The following is a 27,718-nucleotide window of genomic DNA, read 5'->3' on the forward strand; positions in this document are numbered from 1 at the left end:
AAGTTTTGAAAAGATGGCTGTGTATTCCTCGTTTGTCTAATTATAACCTGAGCTGAGCTGAAAGAGAGAAACAGGATCTGACGGGTTAGTGGTGCTCTCTCTTTCTCTCTATCTCTCTCAGACTGACAGATAAATAAATAAGGCCTAAACAGCTTTAAACTAAGGTAAATACACTTATATTTTATAAACTTTTACATGACACATTATTAATGTATTACTACAGTGTTGGTAATAAATATATAATATACAAGTGAGGCTGTCAAAAGCAATACAAATAGGGATAGTCATGTTGGATATTTTACTACAGAATACAAATAAAGCAAAATACAGAATTTCAAATAAATTAAAAAATATTTTCTCAAAACATGTATGGGAAGAAGAAACTGGACCAGTTATGTCATTGTTTTTAATAATATATCAGTCACCTTCTAGTCTGTGCTGTCTCATTATTGAGAGTTGGGGTGATTCTTCAATTGCGGGCTCTTTTTACCATCTTAACTTTTGAAAAATTAAATTAGTAATAATTTAGTTTTAATTATGTCAAGATAATGCTTACATGCTTTAGAGCAAAGACTTAATGATGGCCACAATTGAATTTTAATATTTCATATTTATCTGCGAAGTGGCATAGCAAAATGTCATCATGTGTTGGTAATGACAATTTTTACTTTTTTTAAGAAAAAAACTAGCTAGGCCATGGATTTGCTAAAGCTAGTCAACAGCTAGTACTAGATGCACTTTAAATACATATAAATAATGTGTACATTTCTTTTCTTTTTTTTTGGTAAAGTACTGCCATATTGATGTAAATGGTAATGACGCTGAATAAATATACTCTATGATCAGGAGGAATACACGATTAAATTACTCACATTTCCAGACATTAAAATGTTAATCTTCTCTCATGGCTGGCATGTGCTTCCTTGCTAGTCTTTGTTTCCATGGTTACAACATAAACAAGTGTTACCTTCAAATGATTCCCTACAGAAACCATACACTGTTGCGGTAATGACGATAATGCTGGGGACAGTAATATATTGCTCAAAAATATGCATAGGTTGTACAAATATGAAAAAAAAAATTACATATTGTTTCTTTTTAAGTTATTATAAAACTCATATTGTGATTTTTATAATGAATTGATCACTTTTTAGCATTTTATTAGAGCAGAGAAGTTTTAAAGTCTGGGTTGGGGACAAGGCCAAAGTAGCAAAATATTGATGTTTAAATCATCATAAAAAATGGAAATCATAATTATTTTGGTATGTAATTTTTTTAGTGATGTAATGAATGATCTTTTTAATACCTAAAATATTTGCTTTGTAATAAATTATTTTTAACACAAATTTATAACCTAGGGACGTAAAAGTTCCCCCAATTGAAGAATCACCCGTTGATTTCTTCACTTATGTGTTAGTCACAATGAAATCATTGGTACAGTTTTTAAATCTAAAGCTATTAAAATAGCCTAACATGACTGTTCCTTTTTAAAACAACCACAAACCACCAATATTAGTCTGTTTCAAAGGTGCAGTGGCTGGAATTTGCATAGTGTTTACAAAGAGGTTCACACAAATATGTTACCCAGTTTGGCTTATTTGACCTACCTTCCTTTTTGTTATCTTTAGTTTTGGAAAAGCAGCTCTTAAACCTGGACCTGTTTTAGGCATCTGGACCTGTTTATAAGACATATAATACTCTTGCATTAAATACACTGCTCTAATTTTAAAAAGGGCAATAAAACACATGCAATAAAATGTGCAAAACGTGCAATAAAATATTTACCATTACTTTCTTTAAATGGGCCTACATTAATTTTACATTTACATTTTTAGCATTTAGCAGACGCTTTTATCCAAAGCGACTTACAATTATGACTGAACAATGAGCAATTGAAGGTTAATTGCTCAGGGACCCAACAGTGGCAACCTGGTGGTGGCAAGGCTTGAACCGGCAACCTTTTAATTACTAGTCCAGTACCTTAACCACTAGGCTACCTACTGTCCTTTTTACAACTACTGAGTGACTGGTACTAAACACATTGTTAGTCCTCAGGTCCTCAGGTCACTGTTACAACTTGGTTGAAATTTTAATTAGTCTTATTATTACAAATAATGTTAAAATATCTAAAAAAAAAAACATAGTTATTTAAAGTACTACAATATATACTGAAGTAAACAAAAGAAGCAAAACCACCAGTAAGTGACACTATCAATAATAAACACCAGTACTTGTCTGCTTTAGAGGTGCATATAATAGATTTTCCAAACAAAATAGATAGGATGTTATTTCTAAATTTTGAAAAAAATGCAGACTACAGTGCTACAGCAGTAAAATGACACGTGGAATTAATGTGCCTCAATCAAACCTTGTACTATGGTAACGTTTCAGTTCCAATGCTTGTAGCTTAGCTTAAGAATCAGCTTTAATTATGGGTTTTTTGCATGGCCTACTGCATATCACTTCTTTTGCTGTAAGGGTTTGTTCTGAGCGTTTTGGCCTGAAACATTGGAGTACCCTGGAGTACAACACGGTACACCAACTGACATCCTAATTTATTCCAAAGGTGTTTATTGGAGTTAGAGACAAATGACACAACTGGCCATGTCTGAAGGAGGGAGGGTTAACTTTTTTCTTTGTTGCACAAATGCGACTTATGTTGTCTGGTCAAGGTGCCTGCACTAGTGGTGGAATGATTCACATAAAACATAGCATAATTCTCCATATGCAGTATAAGGATCCACCACATGCAGGTGGAAAGAAGTGGCTGATGACTTCACATGTTGGTGGTGCCAGCAGCAGAAAAATTGCAACCAGGACTAGAAAATTACTAGATTAGAGAAATGAATACATTTTTATTTTAGCAATAACAGTAAATAGCAATGGTTATGGCATTAACATTGGAACCTAGTATTTAAGAGAGGTGACCATATACTTTTGGCCACATTGTGTATTTTTGGTTACCCTGATGTTCTGTGCTTGTTAATGAAACACGTCACTATTGGAGTTATTTTTGTACCACTGTATATTTTTTGTGTGTTATGAACAAACACGTGTAATTTTCCACAAGGATCCTTCAGCAGAACCCTGTGCATCAGTATCTCCATGGGTCTGCTTCTAATGAGTCTCAGGGGAGTCGCTTCGTTGTTTTCAATAAGCAGCCTGTTTTCCTCGTGCAACTTCTTTGTGTGTTCTTAAATAATACATTCAAAGTTCCGGTTCAGCCAATGTTCCAGCAAGATTCCAAGAATGCAGAAACAACCACAGGATATCCTGTATTTAATTATGTGCAGTTCACCTTTTAATCAGGTTGTGTGATCAAACTGAAAATCATTTCTCAGCCAGGTTTTAATAACAAACAGAACATTGTCTGTACTTCTTTGTTGTACAGCATTCTTTTAATATCACCATCCATTATAACTGTAGCACATTTAGTAAGTTTAATATTTTCATGACGAATCTAGATAAACAACGGTCTGCTAATGGCATTACTAGCACATAACTAAAGTATGTATTTACTCCTAGCATGGGTGTTTTCCTCCTTTGTGAGAGTGGGCTTGCTGGAGTTTAATCAGTTTCACTTCCCAAACAGCTCCACAACGACTCCATTGTTAATTCCTGTTCTCACTGGCTTTTTCGAAGAAGTTCCTCGTTAACGCTGGACTCAGATCAGTCCTTATCAGTGTCACTAAAGACTAAGGTTACAAAGTGAATGAAGAGAGCTATCATGTAAAAGGGCAGTTTCTTTCCTGATCTCACTGGTAGCTTTCTGTTTGCCATTGTGGTAGAAGTGGATCATATTTACCTTGGAAATGAAACTAAATTATTGCTGTTAAATGCTGGATTTTTGCTAGGCACACATTCTGTCTGTAGGAGGAAGAATGGGGTGGCCTGAAGAAACAATAAACCTCAGAATGGTCTGGCTGAAGTTAAAGATGTGTATCAGCATAAAGAAAAAAACCTAAAATGACAAACAACAATATATATAACAGAGAATCACAGAGGAGAAAAATAAAAGTAAATAGGTCAAGTGTGTATTCCGATATGCAGGAATTCTAAACATGTGCACAGTTTTCCCAATGTATCTTGAGTGGTAAACATGTGACACTGAACAATAGTGCATATAAGACACACAATGAGACAAAATGTATTTTTGCTTAATTAGAGTAATAAAAAACAAAACAAAAATAGAAATATTTATTTTATTTAGCAACAAAAGGACAAAAACAATCATGAGTAAAATACTGAATGTTTCAGACATTTAATTACAACTTTAATATAAATGTACACTATATTGCCAAAAGTATTCGCTCGTCTGCCTTCACACACATATGAACTTGAGTAACGTCCCATTCTTAATCCATAGGGTTTAATATGATGTCGGCCCACCCTTTGCAGCTATAACAGCTTCAACTCTTCTGGGAAGGCTTTCCACAAGGTTTAGGAGTGTGTTTATGGGAATTTTTGACCATTCTTCCAGAAGTTCATTTGTGAGGTCAGACACTGAGGTTGGACGAGAAGTCGCAGTCTCCGCTCTAATACATCCCAAAGGTGTTCTATCGGGTTAAGGTCAGGACTCTGTGCAGGCCAGTCAAGTTCTTCCACACCAAACTCACTCATCCATGTCTTTATGAACCTTGCTTTGTGCACTGGTGCGCAGTCATGTTGGAACAAGGAGGGGCCATCCCTAAACTGTTCCCACAAAGTTGGGAGCATGAAATTGGTATGCTAAAGCATTAAGAGTTCCTTTCACTGGAACTAAGGGGCCAAGCCCAACTCCTGAAAAACAACCCCACACCAAACTTTACACTCGGCACAATGCAGTCAGACAAGTACCGTTCTCCTGGCAACCACCAAACCCAGACTCGTCCATTGGATTGCCAGATGGAGAAGTGTGATTCGTCACTCCAGAGAACACGTCTCCACTGCTCTAGAGTCCAGTGGCGGCGTGCTTTACACCACTACATCCGACGCTTTCCATTGGGCTTGGTGATGTAAGGCTTGAATGCAGCTGCTCGACCATGGAAACCCATTCCATGAAGCTCTCTACACACTGTTCTTGAGCTAATCTGAAGGCCAAATGAAGTTTGGAGGTCTGTAGCGATTGACTCTGCAGAAAGTTGGCGACCTCTGAGCACTATGTGCCTCAGCATCCGCTGACCACGCCCTATCATTTTACGTGGCCGACCACTTTGTGGCCGAGTTGCTGTCGTTCCCAATCGCTTCCACTTTGTTATAATACCACTTACAGTCGACTGTGGAATATTTAGTAGCAAGGAAATTTCACGACTGGACTTGTTGCACAGGTGGCATCCTATCACGGTACCACGCTGGAATTCACTGAGCTCCTGAGAGCAACCCATTCTTTCACTAATGTTTGTAGAAGCAGTCTGCATGCCTAGGTGTTTGGTTTTATACACATATGGCCATGGAGGTGATTGGAACACCTGAATTCAATGATCTGGATGGGTGAGTGAATACTTTGGCAATATAGTGTATGTTTAGGCATAAAACATGAATTTTATGAGAATTGGACACAAGCCAGGTTTTGTGATGTCAAAAAATTAGACCAAGATGAATTATATCAGAACTTTTTCCACCTTTAATGTGACCTGTAGTCTGTAAAATTCAATTGAAAAACATTGTAAGGAATGTAAGGAAATGTAAGGAAAGGGTACAAGTATTTTTACAGTTTGTGTTCTATTCAATGTGGAAAAAAATAATAATGGATACAGTACATTTCTGTTAGTTTCAGCTTATTAGGAGAAAATTTTATACAGATAACATATAGTTTGGGTGTTGTGGTTTGTAAAAAATAATGTAGTGTGTCAATTCTTGCAGATTTTCAAGGGCATCCATGCCTGTCCCTCCTCCTCCTCCCCCAGCACCACCACCCCCACCCCCACCAGCTCCCCTACAGGTAACATGCACACACAAGCATATAAATGTACATCTTTTTATATTCCTGGTTATATTAAATGTTAGCTCCTTATTATTTTTGTTAAATGCTATTGGCTCAAAGTACTGAAATTACTAAATTAAATTAAATTAAATTGGTTGAATTTTTTTTTCTTTCAACTGCTTCCATATTTAGGGGTTGTCACAGTGGATCACTGTAGTCCACTGAGTCCAGTATCTGATTTACCACAGTTTTTACACCAGGAATCCTGGCACTGAGAATGTGCACTTTGTTATGGCTAGGCTGTTCGGCCATCAGACATGTCTGTGTAGGCACCCGACCAGTGGTTAGCACCTCTAAGGGTTGGAATCTCGGCCAATTAAGTTCCTTTTTTATTAGGCTGAAATGCATTGTTAATAAAAAAGGACAGAGGAAAATGGTCAGACTTTATCAAGCTGATAGGAAGACTGTTTGTTTGTTTGTTTATTTGGATTTTAACGTCATGTTGATAGGAAGGCTATGGTCTGAGTGTCAGTCAAGTCAAGTCAAGTCAACTTTCTTTATATAGCGCTTTTTACAATAGACATTGTCTCAAAGCAACTTTACAAAATCCAGGACCAACAGATACAAAAACCCCTGTTGAGCAAGTCGAGGGCGACTGTGGCAAGGAAAAACTCCCTGAAAATTACAGGAAGAAACCTTGAGAGGAACCAGACTCAGCAGGGCCCATCCTTCTTGGGTGGTCTGGAGGATACTTTAAATAAATAGGATTTACACAAATCATACAAACACACAATTAAATGAACTAAAAGTTATAATTGGCAATAAATAAAGAAATAAATAAATAATAATAATAGAGTTATTATTCGGTCTAATCTTTAATAAACTCTGTAGTGAGTTCTTGTCATTCTTGGTGCAATTACTCCAGACCTGTCACATCCGGCAGGAGCAGCATCGTTGGCACTGCAGTCTCGACTTTAATCCTTAACCTCGGCGGGTAAACAGGTTTCCATCAGAATGCCTTTGGAGTAAAACAATAGAGAATGTAGTTAATAATGTACAATGCTAGTTGAGTAAAACAGTTTTACAGAGAGTTTTAGACTCCGGCAGCCCTAATTATTACAGCATAACTAAAAGGGAGAGCAAGCAGGTAACAAGGTCATGAAGGCTTTCACAGGACATCAGCGCCCACCTCCCCTACCCAAACCAGAGTGATCGGACAGGAGAGGCAGAACGACAGCAACCCAACATCCCTGATCACCAGTCAGAATGTAAAACAAAAACATAAATATACAATCTGCATTGTGGCACCAGTTCAGGCTGGTGGTGCTTGGGTAATGATGTGGGAATGTTTTCCTGGCACACATTGGGCGTTCTAATACCAATCAAGCATTTTTAATTAACGTGACCTATGTAAGTATTGTTACTGGACCACATTTTGCTGTCTTATAATCACTACTTTCAGCATGATAATGCATCATGTAACTTTATGTCAAACTGCTTCTGTGAACATTACAATGAGTTCACTGTATTACATTGGCCTCTTTAGTCACCAGATCTGTACTTAAAAGAGCACCTCTGGGATGTGTTAGAAGAAGATTTACAGCATGAATGTGATTACATTGTGCAATCATGTCAACATTTTGTCAGTTAAATAATGTTTAGGAGAACTGACAAATCACACATTCTCAGTTGCAAAATGTCATAACTTTTCAAAAAATGGGGTTTTCCTTTGTTTGTTAAAGTAGTGATGCTACCAACATGTTGCTATGAAATGTAGCTTCATTACTTGTAGCTCCTGCCTAACACTGGTTATGTATAAGTGTCCTTATTAGCACATTCACCATGTGAACCATCTGCCCAGTTTGCATTATTAATTAGAGCTAAAATTACATGCTCACACGTAAACACACACATAGGCACAGATGAAACTCAGTAGTGTCACATTTTTAGAGCTGACTGTACAAGTTTTATGGTCAAGTTATGTTTTGTTGCTCTGCCACATCTACTGTTTTGTATATACTACAGTCTTTAGCACAATGTACGTGTTTTCAGCATTTCTATCTTTTATATACACATGCACAGTGGATTTAAAAAGTCTACACACACCTGTTAAAATGCCAGGTATTTGTAATTTTAAATAAAACTATGTGGTTACATAAAATAAAATAATGTGATTACATAAGTGTGCACACCCTCTTACAATTGGGTGTTCATAATAATAATAACAATAAGTTAGACTTACAGGGGTTGGACAATGAAACTGAAACACCTGGTTTTAGACCACAATAATTTATTAGTATGGTGTAGGGCCTCATTTTGCGGCCAATACAGCGTCAATTCGGCTTGGAAATGACATATACAAGTCCTGCACAGTGGTCAGAGGGATTTTAAGCCATTCTTCTTGCAGGATAGTGGCCAGGTCACTACGTAATGCTGGTGGAGGAAAACGTTTCCTGACTCGCTTCTCCAAAACACCCCAAAGTGGCTCAATAATATTTAGATCTGGTGACTGTGCAGATGGCCTGGGAGATGTTCAACTTCCCTTTCATGTTCATCAAACCAATCTTTCACCAGTCTTGCTGTGTGTATTGGTGCATTGTCATCCTGATACACGGCACCGCCTTCAGGATACAATGTTTGAACCATTGGATGCACATGGTCCTCCAGAATGGTTCGGTAGTCCTTGGCAGTGACGCGCCCATCTAGCACAAGTATTGGGCCAAGGGAATGCCATGATATGGCAGCCCAAACCATCACTGATCCACCCCCATGCTTCACTCTGGGCATGCAACAGTCTGGGTGGTACGCTTCTTTGGGGCTTCTCCACACCGTAACTCTCCCGGATGTGGGGAAAACAGTAAAGGTGGACTCATCAGAGAACAATACATGTTTCACATTGTCCACAGCCCAAGATTTGCGCTCCTTGCACCATTGAAACCGACGTTTGGCATTGGCACGAGTGACCAAAGGTTTGGCTATAGCAGCCCGGCCGTGTATATTGACCCTGTGGAGCTCCCGACGGACAGTTCTGGTGGAAACAGGAGAGTTGAGGTGCACATTTAATTCTGCCGTGATTTGGGCAGCCGTGGTTTTATGTTTTTTGGATACAATCCGGGTTAGCACCCGAACATCCCTTTCAGACAGCTTCCTCTTGCGTCCACAGTTAATCCTGTTGGATGTGGTTTGTCCTTCTTGGTGGTATGCTGACATTACCCTGGATACCGTGGCTCTTGATACATCACAAAGACTTGCTGTCTTGGTCACAGATGCGCCAGCAAGACGTGCACCAACAATTTGTCCTCTTTTGAACTCTGGTATGTCACCCATAATGTTGTGTGCATTGCAATATTTTGAGCAAAACTGTGCTCTTACCCTGCTAATTGAACCTTCACACTCTGCTCTTACTGGTGCAATGTGCAATTAATGAAGATTGGCCACCAGACTGGTCCAATTTAGCCATGAAACCTCTCACACTAAAATGACAGGTGTTTCAGTTTCATTGTCCAACCCCTGTATATAGCGCCTTTCTCATACTCAAGGTCGCTTCACAGAAGCATTCAGACTAATGTTAAATAGTTATAGTTGACCGCCAGTAATAGTCGACCCTGATTAACCCCATATAAAGTTATATAAAGTTATATATAGACTTTATACTGTATATCCACTGTATGTGGGCACCCTTTTCTAATTATAGAGTTTAGGTGTCTCCCGCACCCACTGCTTACAGGTGTTTAATTAAAAGTACAATGTAAATTCATTGCAAAATCCATATAGACATGCTTTGCCAAGTTTGGTGCGGATTAAATCCAGTGGCCAGCACCAAGGCCTGACCTCAACCTTATTAAATAGGCCTTCATGCCTATTGCTGCTTGACCTTACAAATGCACACAGGTAAGCTCCATAATTTGGTGAAAAGCTTTCCCTGAAAAGTGGAGGCTGTTATTGTCATTATCCTGTCACCAGTGTTAATTTCGTTGACGAATGATTTTCGTCATAGTTTTCGTCAATGAACCTTTTTTTCATGACGAAAACGAGACGATGACTAAATAAAAACTACAAAAAAAGATAAAAACTATGACGAAATGAATCGACACTTTCGTCAACGAATAAAAACGAGACGAAAATTTTTGGCAGGGACGACATCCAATCAGAACTGATTTAGTTTTGTGGAAGGTAGGGACAAGTTAGAAAGAGATCCAATCATAACTACTTTAGCGTATGTGGAGGGGCGGGACAAGCCGGGTAGCTATCCAATCAGTACTAATCTTTTGCAGTACCGCGGCAGAGCCGTAGATAGAGCTAGCTCTGTACCGCGGTAAGAGCACACTCGCACAAGTTTGATCTAAACCCGGGAAGACCAGACAAGCCTGTAAACTGTCTTTACTCATGGAACTAGATTAACTCCACAATGTCAACAGGGAGAAAGAGGAGAGCCGATATATGGACACATTTCTCATTTGACGTTGTGAAAAACAAGACGATGTGTAAACCATGTGGGGCGACGAGTAAAAACACAACAAATCTGAAACATCTGGCACCGCTGGCAGTATAATGGCAACATAATGGCACTGCTGCTTTTATGGTACCCAGTTTTATAAAGAATGTAATATGCAATTTGTTATAAACAATGCATATATTTTTCAGGCAGAGCAGGCCTACTGGTCATTAATATTTTGTTATTGTTATGCTCAATAAGCAAGGTCATGTAAATAAAGATGTTGTTTGAAATAAGTTAAATCTGTTTTTGTGTGTATTGCACATTCAAACATTAATAATATTCCATAACTGGTTAAAAATGTTTCATTTTGTGTAAGTGTATATAATGAATAATTTAAGGGAACTGATGAAAAAGCATTTACATTTTACACTCTTTATATGTATTTTAGGGCGGCACGGTGGCTAAGTGGGTAACACTGTCGCCTCACAGCTAGAAGGTCCTGGGTTCGAACCCCAGGTGGGGCGGTCCGGGTCCTTTCTGTGTGGGGTTTGCATGTTCTCCCCGTGTCTGCGTGAGTTTCCTCCCACAGTCCAAAGACGTGCAAGTGAGGTGAATTGAAGATACTAAATTTGTCCATGACTGTGTTCGATATAACCTTGTGTAATGAATAACTACCGTTCCTGTCATGAATGTAACCAATGTGTAAAAACATGACGTTAAAATCCTAATAAACAAACAAATATGTATTTTAGTCGACTGAATTGACTGTAGATTTAGTCGACTATATTCTTATGATAATTAGTCGACTAAAACTAGACTAAAACTAAAACAATTCAGATGACTAAATTATGACTAAAACTAAATTACATTTTAGTCAAAAGACTGACTAAAACTAAATCAAAATTTGCTGTCAAAATTAACACTGCCTGTCACTCAATACTAATTATTATTGTTTTAAAGTGTATTATGCAACTAGCTCATAGTCAGGTGTTTACATACTTTTGGCCTATAGTGTATTTATGAAAGATTGCTTTAATACACCACTCTCTCTCTCTCTCTCTCTCTCTCTCTCTCTCTCTCTCTCTCTCTCTCTCTCTCTCTCTCTCTCTCTCTCTCTCTCTCTCTCTCTCTCTCTCTCTCTCTCTCTCTCTCTCTCTCTCTCTCTCTCTCTCTCTCTCTCTCTCTCTCTCTCTCTCTCTCTCTCTCTCTCTCTCTCTCTCTCTCTCTCTCTCTCTCTCTCTCTCTCTCTCTCTATTGATTCATCTTTCTCATCCAGTCCCAGGCAGAGCCTCCTAAAATAGCGCACTCTAAAGGGGGAGGCCGCAATGCACTTCTGGCAGACATTCAGAGGGGAACCCGACTGAAAAATGTTACACAGGTCAATGACCGCAGTGCACCAGTGATCGACAGTGAGTTCACACCACATTCATTAATATTTAATCTGCCAGTTAAATTCAGTTCAAGAATTAATACTAATATTAATTTACTAATTAATTTACTAATAATGATAAAAATATTATTAGTGCAGCTAATAAATCTGTGATTATCTAGATTCAACAAAATCAGCCTAAATCTGTTAGGAGTGGATAGTCAAAATCAAATGAGTTTTGTATGTGGATCTCAATAAAATTGAAAGATGAAACAATCCTTAGGCTTGCTTTCCAGGACCACATGGCTCTTAATAATTTTAAAATGGAAAAAAGCTTGGCACAATCTTGAACCTTTCCTGGAAAAGGGCCTTGGTCAAGGAGGTAAGAACCCAATGGTCAATTCAAATAGAAGCTACAAAACTCACGTACAGAGATGGAGAACTGATGGGACGGACAACTCTCCCTAAATCAGGCTTTTATGGCAGAGTAGGCAAAGGGGCTTCTACAAAGTAATGAACAAAGGGTCTAAATACATTTGTAGTTAATTTAGTCATTATGGGTGATTAAGTGTGGTTTGATGGGTAGAAATGGTAGTTACATTTATTCCAAATCATATCTGCAACACAAAGAGTTGATACAGTTGATGTTTCCTTGTAACCAGTGTTAGCCTGTGAGTTTTTGTTTGTACTTAAACATTCCTGTGTCAGACTTAAGGATTCTGTGTCAGCTGCCAACTACGCTCCCATGAAAATGTGTAAGCCAGTAAGTCAGTCAGTCCATGATGCACAACACAAAGTAGGTCCAAATAGCCAGTAAGGGCATGCTAATCTGTGACAGAGCTAAATTTAATACCAAAGTCTACCAATGCTTCTCATACTCTTTTGTGTGTTGTGTTTATTTTAAGAAAATGGTAGTGTGTAGAGCAGCCACAGAGGGTAGTATTGAGACAAAGCATAACAATGAAATAATGAGGCTCCTCAGCTAGCAAAAACAGGGTCATACTGTATGAGTCGCAAAAATTAAGACACTTAAACTTCATTCTCAGTTTGTAAGGGACGCATACATCTGTATTGCCAATGTTAATGCATGTCACAGGCTACTCAGAAACTGCTTGGTAATGCTGTCTTGTTTAACAACTAGGTTTATTCATTTTTGTTGTGTTTTTTACACTCTAGGTTGCCTTCTCTTAAATGCCATATATAAAATGCAGTGGCCTGTTACACTATTGCAATGCCACTGAGATCTTGGTTTGCAGTGCTATTGGCCGACCAAAGGTCTACACAAACATGATTGGCTTTGTCTGGAGTGGGGAATGGCCAAAGGGTGTTCCTGCCTTGTGTCCAATGTTTCTGCCACCACCACATACATGACAATGCGATTGATGAAAATAAAACTAAACAAAAGTAAAGAGTTAAAAATGCATATATTAAAGAACTTCTTGGTATTCTGCACTACTGAAAAGTAAGTGAGCTCAGTTCAGTTCAATTGGTCATGTCAATTCCTCTGTCAAAAGGTCTTTTTAAGCACATGGTCAGACATCTTTGAGCATGTGGATTTAATCTACTCCTCAGAACCTTCATTTAGGGTAATACATTTAAAGCCATTGCTGACATGTCAAATACATATTAAATACTAAGAATTTAGAAATGTATGTATTTTTTAAAAATTCTACTAAAATTGTTATGTTTTTTACATATAAACACTATAATCACCTATCCTATTAATTACACTGTTTAATTTTTTTGGGAACTGAGTATATTAATTTGGAATGCCCATTCTTGCTTGATACAAGACTTTGATACAAGAGTCCATGGTTGGCCATGCCTGATTATCCTCTTCATGATGTGCTGTACATTTTCAACTAGATCTGCAGGCAGGCCGGTCAAGCACACACACTCTATGAAGCCACATTGTATGCATGCCTACAACAGCATGTCATGGTAAAATGAGGATACTTAACATTAAAAGTCGCCATCTTGATGGCAGCATATGTCTCTCTATAATCCTAATTTATTCTTCAGCATCTTTGAGTTCTGACCAATTTTTACTGTCAAATTCTAAACCTCGGATGGATCCTCCTTTCATTTCATTTTAGTTTCATTAACCACTTCTTTCTGGTATGAATACCCTGGACAGGGCGCTAATACATTGCAGGGCTTTGGCTAAGCATAGGGACACAAGTCCTAACATGGAGTAGCCCTTAGACTGCTGCCACTACAGTAAAAGTAAAGGTTCAAGAGAATTAACAAATCACATATTCTTATTGTATTGCATTTTATGAAAACAGGGTTTATAATGTATAATGTAAAACATTCTATTAGCAAAAGCATTATAATAGTAATCTCTATCTTTTGGCCCTAAATGTAGTTTTAGGAAGTGCATTAGGGGATTAATATTGCATTTTAAATATCCTAAACTTAAAGCACTACTACGAAACACAAAGAGAGTACATTTGTTTTGATAGATAGATAGATAGATAGATAGATAGATAGATAGATAGATAGATACTTTAAAATTCTATAGATACTTTTTTAAATTGTGCCAAATATCACACAATGTACTAAATAGTACAGCATTAAAGTGCACTTTGAGACACAGCCTTTTAGCTTACAAGCAACAAAATCTTCTACACTTAATCGTTAGCTACCCATTGTGTGAACATGGTAGGGCAGATCACATCGGTGCTAGATCACATTGGTAACCTAGACCTGACTCTTCTAAACCACTGATTTGTTGTATGTATATATCCATCTATATGTAGAGCCCAGAGTGAATCCTGCTGACGGCAGTGACAATGCTAAAGCAAGTGGAGGTTCTGGTGTCCAACCTGCACTGAGACCCAGTCTGAGTGGACTTTTTGCTGGAGGATTTCCAGTCCTTAAGCCAGTTGGACAGAGAGAGAAAACCTTACCCAGCCGACCAGGTACACCAGCTAGTTACGAAATTCATCTACTTATTGCTACACTGTATAGACAAAAATATTGGGACACCCCAAGTTTCGAATTTATGTTTTTCAGCCACAAAAATTGCTAACAAATGTAAAAAAAAACAAAAAAAAATGTTATATAAAGGACTATATACACCAGGCATAACATTATGACCACTGACATGTGAAGTGAATAACAGTGACGGCCAGGGCTCATTGATGCACGTGGGGAGCGAAGGCTGGCCCGTGTGGTCCGATTCAACAGACGAGCTACTGTAGCTCGAATTGCCTAAGAAGTGAATGCTGGTTCTGATAGAAAGGTGTCAGAATACATGGTGCATCTCAGTTTGTTGTGTATGGGGCTGCATAGCAGCAGACTGGTCAGGGTGCCCATGCTGACCCCTGTCCACCGCCAAAAGCACCAACAATGGGCACGTGAGCATCGGAACTGGACCCCGGAGCAATGAAAGAAGGGGCCTGGTCTGATGAATCATGTTTTGTTTTACATCACATGGATGACCGGGTGCGTGTGCGTCACTTACCTGGGGAACACATGGCACCAGGATGCACTATGAGAAGAAGGCAAGCTGGCGGAGGCAGTGTGATGCTTTGGGCAATGTTCTGCTGGGAAACCTTGGGTCCTGCCATCCATGTGAATGTTACTTTGACACGTACCACCTACCTAAGCATTGTTGCAGACCATGTACACCCTTTCACTGAAACAGTATTCCCTGATGGCTGTGGCCTCTTTCGGCAGGATAATGGAATGGTTCAGGAATGGTTTGAGGAACACAACAATGAGTTTGAGGTGTTGACTTGGCCTCCAAATTTCCCAGATCTCAATCCAATCGAGCATCTGTGAGATGTGCTGGACAAACAAGTCTGATCCATGGAGGCCCCACCTCACAACTTACAGGAGTTAAAGGATCTGCTGCTAACATCTCACCTTCAGGGGTCTAGTGAAGTCCAAGCCTTGACGGGTCAGGGCTGTTTTGGCAGCAAAAGGGGGACCAACACAATATTAGGAAGGTGGTCATAATGTTATGCCTGATCGGTGTATATCCAACTTTAAGGAAACAGCTTGGTGAATGACCATTACTGTTTCAAAAAGCCCCTGCACATGGTTAAGTGTCCACATTGTGGCAGTATTCCTAATCTAGACCTTAATCTTGTTCTGAAGAGTAAATCTGATTCTGTTCTGGGTATAAACATTCCTACTTTCTTGCTCATTGGGTGTCTAATTGTATTTAAGTCCTAAATAATGAATAAATGTACTTTTACTTGAGTAAAGATTTTGACTACTCTATTTTTTTTCAGTGACGCGGTCCGGCTCTACCGCCAGCCTGAAGCAGCCTGTGTGGAATTTGCCATCTCAGGAAGAGAATTTCAGGGCTAGCACTCCAAATCTCTCTGCTTCTCACAGAACCTTGGAAAGGACCTCCTCTCTGAATAAAACCCGACCGGTCTCTTCATATACCGCCCCACCCTCACCCAGCCAGCTCACACCGCCAAATTCTAAGCTCCTAACCTCTCCTCCCACTTTAACACCACCTCCTCTACCACCGCCGTTGCATCTGCATCCAGAGCGAGCCAGTAACAAGCCACCTCCTCTCCCTACCTGTCTTCCTCCACCACCTCCCCCTCACATCACCAAACCCACATGGTTACCAGTGCAGTCTAACTCTATTCCTGCACCTACATCACCTCCACCACCACCCCCACCCCCCTCGACCCTGTCTTCAGCACTTCCTGAGAGGTCGTCTGGGTTCTTCTTTCTCCCACCTCCCTCACCCATCCTAGCAGATACTAGGTTTTGTAACATCAGAGATAGTCCTCCTCTGCCTCCTCCTCCTTTACCTGCTTATTTTCCACCCAGCCTTCCCTCGTCTCTGCCACCTCCACCACCACCTCCGCCTAAAGTGCCTGCGTACAGACCTGCTGTGCCCCAGCTTCCACCTTCCTATCCTTGCACAGCACCTTGCCGGAGACCCCCAGCGGTGCCCAGGAGTGCAGGTACAACCCCACACATGAACAGCGAAAGAATCTTTATTTAAGTATATTTGTGTGAAACCCAGTGGTATACTTTAAATAATTTTCTGGTACCGAAAGACAGTGTTGTTTGGGTTGATTTGGTATAGTGTGCTCCAAAACCAAACTCTTAAACAATGTCCTTCGGTCAGGGTAGGGGTCTGCAGCAGTAGAGGAAAGATGCAACTGGGCTATTGGATACAACTGGATTTGGAGAAAAAGAAAAATGTGTAATTTAAATAAAATAAGTAAATAAATTCATCCACTTTCCATTACTGCTTTTTAAAGAAGGAGGCGAAGTTTAAACCTTGGTCCATGGAGCTGTGCATTATTAACATTGTTTACTGGCATGAAAAGTACTTGTCACACAAACAAATTGCAATTGAAAAATATCTATGTGTTTACTGTATTTTACTATATTTTCTTGTTATTTCTGCCTTGTTTTTGATTCAATGAAAAGCGTGTTGTTCATTTAGAAGGAAAAGCCTCTGCTTATAAAAGTAGTGACATCCTACAGAATGTACCAGACTGCAATTAGGCAAATGTTTGGGAAATTTTGGGGGGTACTCGACCCACCGCAATCAGGACAAAACAGTGGTAAAAAAATGAAAATGAAATACAGTGGTACCTTGATACTAGACGTTAATTGGTTCTGGGAGTGGCGTCGAGTTTTAAATGCGTTGAGTTTCAAGGTCTTTTATCCTATAAGGATATATGGGAAACATGTTAATGTGTTCCATGGTCCTGTTTAACTGCATATATTTTAGGCTAATGTAAAATAATGGGGTTGTGTTCGACACTTAAATAACACAAATATAATATAAAAACACTAAAATGTAATTGAAAACAATAAATACAAAAAAACCTGCACTTTAGATTTACATCTTTATTGTTTCCTTATGTTTCTTAATCGTGGAGATGCTTGATCTTGGAATACCGTATTCCGTTCAGTAAAGGCGCGTTCACATGAGAAGCTGCAAAATCGTGTTTGCGCTGCTGTGCCGTCATTTCCTATGGAGTGTGTCGGTGCACAAAACTTAACATGACTTATTGTGCTAAAACGATCGAGGAATTTAATTAGTGGAGAGAATTTATTAGCAGTAATAATTAAGAGAAGTTTAGTGTTCCTGTGTTGTTCCTTTCATGCAGTAAGTCACACTAAGCTTTTTCTCTCGGAAAAGCTGATTTCTCTGCACCGTGAGCTGTAACACAATTTTAAAAGTGAAACGGGTAAAATCAAGCTAAACACAGATACATGTGGAGCTTTCAGAGTGGATTTGATGGTTATTCCACACAAATGCAGATTCATCTCATATTTGCACAAGTGCTAAACAAAATGGCAGTCACACACGTTGAGTTTAAGGTAAACGTTGAGTTTAAGGGTACACATTTCTCGATGCAGGGATTTTGAGTTTAGGTCCACGTCCACTGTAAATGATACCACTGTAAATGAAATCAATACAAACTTTTGGAGATTACATTTTTTTTCTTTATGCAATAAACTTGTTTGTGCGACAAGTAACAATAATAGTAAAAACACTGTATGGCCAAAAAAACAAGGATCATCCATGAGCTTGCTGGATATTCTTTTGAATATTTAAAACCATGGCTATTTATATAAAGTTGCCAAAGGCCTGTTCAGTAAAGATAATTGGAATTTCCTCTCACCAGACTTGTTAAACCATGTCTTTATGGACCTCACACAGTCTTGACGGACCTGCTTCCAGGATCCATAATGCTGTGTGGCACTCAGTCTACTAGTTATTAGTGTTTACCTCAAAAACCTTCGAAAAATGTTACATAACTAACAATAAACTTACTGCACAGGATTAAAACATGAATAAATAAAAAACATGGCTGTGGTGACTTACATGGCCTGTTAGACAAGTCAGCCCAGCTCTGAGTGGATCTGTTTTTTTCTGTGAGTTAAGGTGGTTTATTTGTAATTACTCTAATTACTTACTAATGTGTTTAATTATTTTAATTACCTCAGCCAGCACCTAGCTGAAATTCTGCTAGCTTCTAAAAAACAAGGGATTGAGCAAATCTAGCAAAAATATTAATGTTTATTCTGAACTGGATAAATTAAAGATTTATTCAGTTCTTTCTTCTGTTTAATGTCATAGTAGCAGCTTGGTTTAAAGTTCTCTAAAAGAACCCTATGCCATAAGTAGAGGACCCAGAATGTTCTATTAAGGGAGTGTTTTTGTCATGGAATTACCTTAAGGGCTTTCTGTCAAATGGTGATTGGCAAAGCATATTAAAGATGACGTGCTGTTTAGAATTAATAGACCTTTGTGCACAGGCTGGATCACCATAGCTAAACTAACTTGTTTATATACACACACTGATCAGCCATAACATTAAAACCACCTCCTTGTTTCTACACTCATTGTCCATTTAATCACGTCCACTTACCATATAGAAGCACTTTGTAGTTATACAATTACTGACTGTAGTCCATCTGTTGCTCTGCATGCTTTTTTTTAGCCTGAGTTCACCCTGTTCTTCAATGGTCAGGACCCCCACAGGACCACCACAGAGCAGGTATTATTTAGGTGGTGGATCATTCTCAGCACTGCAGTGACAGTGACATGGTGGTGGTGTGTTAGTGTGTGCTGTGCTGGTACGAGTGGATCAGACACAGCAGCGCTGCTGGAGTTTTTAAATACTGTGTCCACTCTATTAGACACTCCTACCTGGTAGATGTAGATGTAGATGTCAGAGACGATCGCTCATCTATTGCTGCTCATCTATTGCTGCTGTTTGAGTTGGTCATCTTCTAGACCTTCATCAGTGGTCACAGGACACTGCCCACGGGGCGCTGTTGGCTGGATATTTTTGGTTGGTGGACTATTCTCATTCTAGTAGTGACAGTGAGGTGTTTAAAAACTCCAGCAGCACTTCTATGTCTTATCCACTCATACCAGCACAACACACACTAACACACCACCACCATGTCAGTGTCACTGCACCACCCAAATAATATCTACTCTGTAGTGGTCCTGGGAGAGTCCTTACAAAGGGGGCTAACAAAGCATGCGGAGAAAAAGATGGACTATAGTCAGTAATTGTAGAACTACAAAGTGCTTCTATATGGTAAGTGGAGCTGATAAGATGGATAGTGAGTGTAGAAACAAGGAGGTGGTTTTAATGTTATGGCTGATCGGTGTATCAGACTTGGCACTGGTTTTATGGAGGATTCTGTTCCTGAGGCAACTGTCCTATTTTTATTCCGGCTTGGGACCGGCACTGAGAGAACACTGACAAGTTAGACAACACCCCTCCCCCCACTGTGAATTTTGTTACATTATCTGAATACTTCAACATAGAATTCGTTTTTGAAGGGTAGCAGAGTTCATTCTTTATTCTACACAGTAAATCTGTGTGAGCGTCATTGTGTGTTTGTATGTGTTACAGTTTCTGTATCAATTCTGAATGCATTATGACGTAAAGTGATAGCTCAGTGGTTAAGGTACTGGACTAGTAATCAAAAGGTTGCCGGTTCGAGCCTCACCACCACCAAGTTGCCACTGTTGGGCCCCTGAGCAAGGCCCTCAACCCTCAATTGCTCAAAATTGTGTTCAGTCATAATTGTAAGCCGCTTTGGATAAAAGCGTCTGCTAAATGCCGAAAATTTAAATGTAAATGTAAAAAAAATGCAAAGGTGATTCATCTCATTTGCGTACTCTTGTTACCACTTTAAACACAAGCTGGAGAAACTGGAGTTGTCTGTCATTCAGGTTATTTATTTCTGGATAATGTCTATCAGATAAGTATGGGTGTAGCAGCAACCTGTCAGTGAAGTGGTTTTTACTTAACACTAATGCTGAAACAGCTTTTGATGGATTTACCAGTCATCATGCAAGTCAAAGTTCACCTGTGTTTGATTGGCAGGTGCTGGCCGTTTGGCTCCTCCCCCTACTCCTCCTGCTCGTTCTTCTACTACTGAGCTGTCCAGCAGAATCCCACCACCTCCCCCACCTCTACCTCCAGCTCCACCCAACACAGTGAGGAATGGAGACCTGCACATCTTCGGTAAATGAATTTATTTATTAGGATTTTAACATCATGTTTTACATGTTTTTACTTTGGTCACATTCATGACAGAACAGGTAGTTACTCGTTACACAAGATTCATCAGTTCACATGATTAATATCAAACACAGTCAGTGTATCTCCAATTCACCTCACTTGCACGTCTTTGGACTGTGGGAGGAAACCGGAGCTATCGGAGGAAACCCATGCAGACACTGTGACAAAATGCATGCTTCCCACACAAAGAACTCAGACTGCTCCACCTGAGAATCGAACCCAGGACCTTCCTGCTGTGAGGCGACAGTGCTACCCATCTATCTATCTATCTATCTATCTATCTATCTATCTATCTATCTATCTATCTATCTATCTATCTATCTATCTATCATCTATCTATCTATCTATCTATCATCTATCTATTTGTCTGTCTGTCTGTCTGTCTGTCTGTCTGACTGTCTGTCTATCTATCTATCTATCTATCTATCTATCTATCTATCTATCTATCTATCTATCTATCTATCTATCTATCTATCTATCTATCCATCCATCCATCCATCCATCCATCCATCCATCTACTGCTTGCACTCAGGTGGTGTACCAGTCTAACTCTCTAGCACACCAATAGAGTGTTCAATCTCCTATGTTTAAATCTCAGCAGAACCACCAACCTGACCACACAGAACAGACTGTGACGTGCCCATACAAGCTCAGGGTTACATGTCCACATACTTCTGGCCATATACTGTTTGTGGGAAAGTCTATTCACTGCTGACTGATTTGTTTTAACAGTAGTCATTGTTTTTGCTTCTGTTTTTAGATGACTTTGAATCGAAGTTTCAGTTCCACCCAGTTGAGGATTTTCCACCGCCTGAGGAGTTCAGGCCTTTTCCAAGAATATACCCGAGCAAAGAAAATCAAGGTATAACAGTCTCTCTGTGCGTATATACTGTATATAAAGAGGACAAACAGGTTGTGGCTCTTATTTCTTTTCCCTTAACACACCTTGTTTTTGACACAACCTTACACCTGATTTGTTGAACAGACCTGACAGCCAGGAGCCTGAACATATTGCCAGTACACCTAAGTCTTTTGGATAATCAGTGCACAAGTTACAGTGCTTATAGAAAATCATCATTCTATGTTTTTTTTTCAATTTAACAAATGAAAGCTTACTTTTTCAGCTATTCTTACACATTATAACCCTAAACAAAGTTTTAAAAAAATGTAGACCATTTTTAAAATGAAAATATAAAAATACCTTGGATGTAACAGGCCCACCTGCTGTGGAGATTGGCAACTAGGAATGATTACAAAGTCATGTCCTCCTGTCTTGTCATTTATGTCAGAGTTGGCACAGAGACTCAGATAATTAATATGTCAGTTTCTCCTAACTCTCTTAACTACTCTTAATGCCTTTTAATTCCAAGTGAAAGTGTTTCTATTTATCATGTTTTTTTCTCACAGTTTTGCCAACTCCTTTGTTGGCAGCCTGCTTTTCTTATGAAACTGTGATGCCAGACTTGCTCCGGCCCAATTTTCTGCCTACGCAGATGCTGGCTTTCTTTATCTTTTCCTGCGAACCCAGTCAGTGTCACTGTTCTTTTCAGCTGTCACAACAGAACCGCCCTGGATGGTGCTTAGGTGGCACAGCAGTAAAACACACTAGCACATCAGAACTGACATTTCAAACTCATTGGTTCGAAACTCAGGCTGATTAATGGCGCATGCACAGAGATGAGGGATAGTGCGTTGATCAGGACGTGGCTCTCCATACACAAAGCTGATCCGCATATGAACTCGCTTCATGCAGATGAAAAGATGCAGTCAGCTACTGCACATGTGTCAGAGGGGGCGTGTGTCAGTCTCAGCTTTCTTTAATTAGGGTGGAGATCAACATGAGTAGAGAGGAAGCATAATGCAATTGGGTAAGTGGACACGACTAGATTGGGAGGAAAATTGGGAAAAATGCACACAAAAAAAACCCGCCCTGAACGAGAGTGGACCCCATGTTTGGACCCATGCTGAGCATTAGCTTTTGCTAGATTATTTGTTGCCATCCCTGGTTTGTTTGGGTTCCCTTTTTTCCTGAGAGCTTGGTTGTTGCAGGTGCTCTGAGTAGCTTGCCATATTGTGAAGCCAATTTTTATTTCTGCACTATTTATGTTGCAGGCTACAGATGGTTTTTCTGTTCCCTTTAATCGTTAGTGACTTTTTAGCCACAGTATTGTTCTACCTTTATTAAGCATTCTACAACTTGGGTTCATTTTTAATTCTTGCAGGTGCTGGGCTACACCTGGCGCTTCAGTGGCAAGGAGCGATCTGCCCTTTTACACTGGAGTGATTAGTCCCTTAAAGTAACTTATATAAACCTGCCCAGGTACAACCTATCACTTTTCTAATCACCAGCCAATGGGCATCACACTGACATTGTGTTCAAGGAAGAACTGGCAAATATTCTCCAGTCTAGGTGTGCAGAGCTGGTAGAGGGGGTGTTCAGAGAAACAGGTGGCCACAGTCAGTAATTGTATACACATCTGTATGGTAGGTTTAGCTGATAAAACAATAATTGAATGCACGTACCTGATAGGTGTAACTAATAAAGTGTTCAGCTGTCTGCAGTAAACCTGTTGTGAAGATCAGCAGCAGTAGAGGTAGTGAAATGCAATTGGGTAATTAAACGTGACCAGATTTAGAGGAAAACTGGGGAAAGTGCAAAAAAAAGTCAGCAAGTATTCAGTTTGCTAGGTACCAATATTAATTACTCATAGTTGTTGCTTAATATCTATATGTAAATCCTAAACTTAATAATGTGTTTATGCTTTCTCTTCTCCTTGCAGTGTCTTTACAACCGCCAGGCCTGAGGACCTATCCTAGATGAAAAAAGAAGTATCCAGTGTTTGGTGCTGAGCTTCATCTGACCACATTTATTTCACTAGAATCCTCTTTGTGGTCAATGAGTTGAACTAATGTCCAACCACATATTACTGATCAAAGAACAATGCAACCATATTAGAACAACACACATCCTCAAATTGTTCAGTACAAATCTCAGGTGATGGGCCACACAGCACCAGGGTCTTTGGGAACTGGCTTCAAGGCTGTTCTCTGGTCACTGTCTGTGAGGAGTTTAAATGTTTTTCCTCTTGTTTGTGTGAGTTTGATACCAGCATAAAAATCAACACTTACTATAATACTATAACTAACTAAATATTTCTCATGCAGGCTAATCCAAACATTAATAGCAGCACTAGAGGCATAAGCATGTGTAAGTGAATGGACGAAGGAGAAATACATGAGCAAAAAGAGATAATATTTCCTACAGTATGGAAAGAATCCGGTATGTTGTCGTGCCTTACCTTACCATATTCTACTAAAATATCCTGAGATCAGGGGCTTGTACTCTCTTGTTGGTGGGCTTATGATTTTTTAAATAATTTTAATCACTACAGTGGTACCTTGAAACTCAACATTAATTGGTTCTAGGAGTGGCGTTAAGTTTAAAAGGCATTGAGTTTTAAGGGTTTTTTTTCCTATAAGGATGTATGAGAAACCTGTTAATGTATTCCATGGTCCCGTGAAACTGCACATATTTAAGCTAATGTAAAATAATGAGGTTGTTTTTGACATTTATACAATAAAAATAACACAAATGTAATATAAAAACACTGAAATACAATTAAACAGTTAAAAATCAATCAAAAATACAATAAAACCTGCACTTTACTTCTTTGTTGTTTTCTTATGCTTTTTAATTAGTGGAGAGAACTTATAAGCAGTAATAATTTATGTAAGTTAAGATAGTGTTTTTATGTCGTTCTTTTAAAACATTAAGTAAAATTTTTTTTTTTATTGATAAGTGTTTTAGAGGCTCTCGGAAAAGCTGATTCTTACAGTTTCTCAGAACCCCGAGCTATAACACAAGTTTAAAAGTGAAACAGGAAAAACACAGCTGAACACAGATACATGTGGAGCTTTCAGAGTGGATTTGATGGTTATTCCACACAAATGCAGATTTGTCTCGTGTTCACATGATGTTTTACCGCACCGCAAGCCAAGCGCTGAACAAAGCTTAAGGGTACAAATTTCTTGACGAAGGGTGTTGAGTTTCAAAGATTTAGGAGACGTTAAGTTACAAGGTACCACTGTACTTAAAATTTTAAAAAGTTTTGTAGACTTTGTAGAAAGTCATAATATTTCGATAATAGTCTTTTTAGAGTAAAATTTTAATATTTTGAGAATGAAGTTGCAGAATGACAAGTATAAAGCTGCACTTATGTTATGCTAGCGTTAATCATTAAACTAATTTCTCAATGTCTCTCATTTTAACATGAAAAGGTTGCCGTCTTCATTTTGCACGCACTTGGGCCATAATTTTGCACTTTTTCTGTTAATAATGCAACAATAATGTTATAATATTACAACTTAACAATCAAAATATTATTACTTAAATAACTTTAAAATATAAAATATTACAGCTTTTTCACGAACTTTATTTGTGAAATATTACAAATGTAGTCTACTTTTATTAACTTTTATTGTTAAAATATTATGACTTTAGTTGCAAAGTCTACAGTTTCTTTTAAACAGTGGCCCTAAAACACTGACATACACCCACATATTAACATTTTTAACAGGCAAATGAACATCTTGCAAGAATGCATCCTCAGGGTTAAGAACTACTGTCACAGGTCCACATTGTCTTAGGTAAAAGCATAACATATACAGTATAACTAATAAAAGGCTTGGCGACATACTAAGTGCAACCTTTGAGTAAGTCTGTGTATGTGCAGTTGCAAAAACAACTTTGTAAGCCCTTTGGATTTCTCCATTAATTACTCATAAAATGCAGTCTGATCTTCATCCAGGACACAATCCAAGTTGGACAATATTAGATTAAAAAATATTCATAAAAAATTGAGGTGGGAACATTATGGTTTGGTCTGCCTTGCATTTTTAGGACATATACAGTGTTTAGTCAATAATAAAACAAATTGTATTAAATTGAAAACAACAATTCATTTATCAAACCATCAAGGAGAAGATTAAACCGAACTGACTTCGGTTTAGAGTAGCACGGTGGCTTGGTGGGTAGCACTGTCACCTCAGTGCCTTGCGTCCCCCCAGGCAGGAGACAGGATGATTACCAACAGAGAAAGAGGTCCACCACCATGAAACTCTGAGGTACCAGAAAATGTGTGGACTGCACTGCTTTAATATAAAAAACATCAACATAGAGCCAAATATGTGAAGTGGATTTCTGTCACATAGAATTAAAGATCAATAAAGCTACAACTGCAGTGATTGACATGTGTCAATACCATTGTGTCCTACCAAAGTGTACAAATAAACTGACCAGTTTTGAGATTTTATAGGTAATTATTGCAGAAATACAGGTATACAATTTCTTTCTGGCAGCTGTATGTGTTAGCTATTATTCTAATTGGGTTAAATCGCACTGCTTTGCTTTTAATAAGTTAAAAGCTGTAATACTTATCTTACAAACTGGTTTGCCAGATTTCATCTGTGCCACTTTAGGACAGATATGGCATTGAGGCACATAGTAAATACACACTCTGGGAAACAGTGCCACCAACTGGAACACATCTGTATAAAAATACACAATCGCAATAATACTAATGTACAATAAATATATCCAAACATCATGTTTATTCATTTATTTCACTTGCAGAACCAAATGTTTAATGTTTTAGCTGTTGTATACTGTACATTTGTACACATTGTCCTGGTTTCCATGCAGCTCCGTTTTAGTCCTCAATGACCTCATTGAATGCTCATATTTATTTAATTCCATGTGACTACCAAAAACTACAATAATTTCTGTTGCATTCAGACACATAACTACATGCATATTTGTACCAATAAATTATATTCTAAGTTTGTTCATAGAAAAAAATACAACAAATAAATACATATCAAAAAATCGGCAACTAATCTAAATGAGCTTCACAGTGAAACATGTTAAAGTACTACATGTTCGACAGGGCCATCCTGTATTCATGCATGAGTTTATGTACGCTCCTGTATGTGAGTGGACTTTAGGTGACGTGCTTGCACCCAGTCGAGTCGATAGTGCAGGAGGTGGTGCACCTGAGCTGCCCAAATGTCCTGTTTAAACATACAGAGAGAAAATGGAGCAAAGGTCATGTTTATATACATATATGTACAGTATATAGACATTCAATCTGCCTTTACAAACATTAGTGAAAGAATGGTTCATTCTAATGAATTCAAGCGTGGTACTCTAATAGTATGCCACCACAGCAAGTCAGTTTGTAAAATTTCTCTCCTCCTAGAAATATACTGTATATATACACAGATGAGGCATAACATTATGACCACCTTCCTAATATTGTGTTGGTCCCCCTTTTGCGGCCTAAACAGGCCTGCAACTGCGATGCACTGTGTATTCTGACACCTTTTTATCAGAACCAGCTTTAACTTCTTCACCAATCTGAGCTACAGGAGCTCAACTGTTGAATCGGACCACACAGGCCAGCCTTCGCTCCCCATGAAGAGATTAGAGATGAAGAGATTATCAGTGTTAATCACTTCACCTGTCAGTGGTCATAATGTTATGTCTAGTCAGTATATATATATATATACAGTGGGGTCAAAAAGTATTTAGTCAGCCACTGATTGTGCAGGTTCTCCTACTTAGAAAGATGAGAGAGGTCTGTAATTTTCATCATAGGTACACTTCAACTATGAGAAACAAGATGAGAAAAAAAATCCAGGAAATCACATTGTAGGATTTTTAAAGAATTTATTTGTAAATTATGGTGGAAAATAAGTATTTGGTCAATAACAAACAAGCAAGATTTCTGGCTCTCACAGACCTGTAACTTCTTCTTTAAGAAGCTCTTCTGTCCTCCACTCGTTACCTGTATTAATGGCACCTGTTTGACCTCGTTATCTGTATAAAAGACACCTGTCCACAGCCTCAAACAGTCAGACTCCAAACTCAACCATGGCCAAGACCAAAGAGCTGTCGAAGG

General features: G+C 38.8%; 2 protein-coding genes across 4 annotated transcripts in view; one reads left to right on the top strand and one right to left on the bottom strand.

The window, feature by feature from the left end:
• The first annotated feature begins 18 nt into the window (after nt 1-18).
• Nucleotides 19-26,365, top strand: wipf3 (WAS/WASL interacting protein family member 3). The gene is made up of 8 exons (XM_063011873.1): nt 19-164; nt 5,842-5,920; nt 11,617-11,749; nt 14,472-14,633; nt 15,954-16,649; nt 20,562-20,702; nt 21,520-21,621; nt 23,540-26,365. Exons 2-8 carry the CDS (start codon nt 5,858-5,860, stop codon nt 23,578-23,580), a joined length of 1,338 nt encoding a protein of 445 aa, XP_062867943.1. The 5' UTR covers nt 19-164; nt 5,842-5,857; the 3' UTR covers nt 23,581-26,365.
• wu:fc38h03 (acetylcholinesterase collagenic tail peptide) overlaps nt 26,351-27,718 on the bottom strand; it is a 31,050-nt gene continuing 29,682 nt past the window's right edge. For all 3 annotated transcript variants that reach the window (XM_063011861.1, XM_063011851.1, XM_063011844.1), the window contains exon 17: nt 26,351-26,828. In XM_063011861.1, coding sequence (XP_062867931.1) covers nt 26,759-26,828 — 70 coding nt within the window. In that variant the 3' untranslated portion in view covers nt 26,351-26,758. The remainder of the gene's footprint in view (nt 26,829-27,718) is intronic.

This window comes from Trichomycterus rosablanca, chromosome 2, assembly GCF_030014385.1.
Source record: "Trichomycterus rosablanca isolate fTriRos1 chromosome 2, fTriRos1.hap1, whole genome shotgun sequence".
Classification (NCBI taxonomy): Eukaryota; Metazoa; Chordata; class Actinopteri; order Siluriformes; family Trichomycteridae; genus Trichomycterus; species Trichomycterus rosablanca.

What these genes read in the sequence shown, in the direction of transcription:
- wipf3 (XM_063011873.1), top strand. Translation starts at nt 5,858, where the DNA reads ATGCCTGTCCCTCCTCCTCCTCCCCCAGCACCACCACCCCCACCCCCA. An exon ending in AACCTTACCCAGCCGACCAG is followed by an intron (nt 14,634 to 15,953) that starts GTACACCAGCTA and finishes ATTTTTTTTCAG; the next exon opens with TGACGCGGTCCGGCTCTACC. An exon ending in TGGAGACCTGCACATCTTCG is followed by an intron (nt 20,703 to 21,519) that starts GTAAATGAATTT and finishes TTCTGTTTTTAG; the next exon opens with ATGACTTTGAATCGAAGTTT.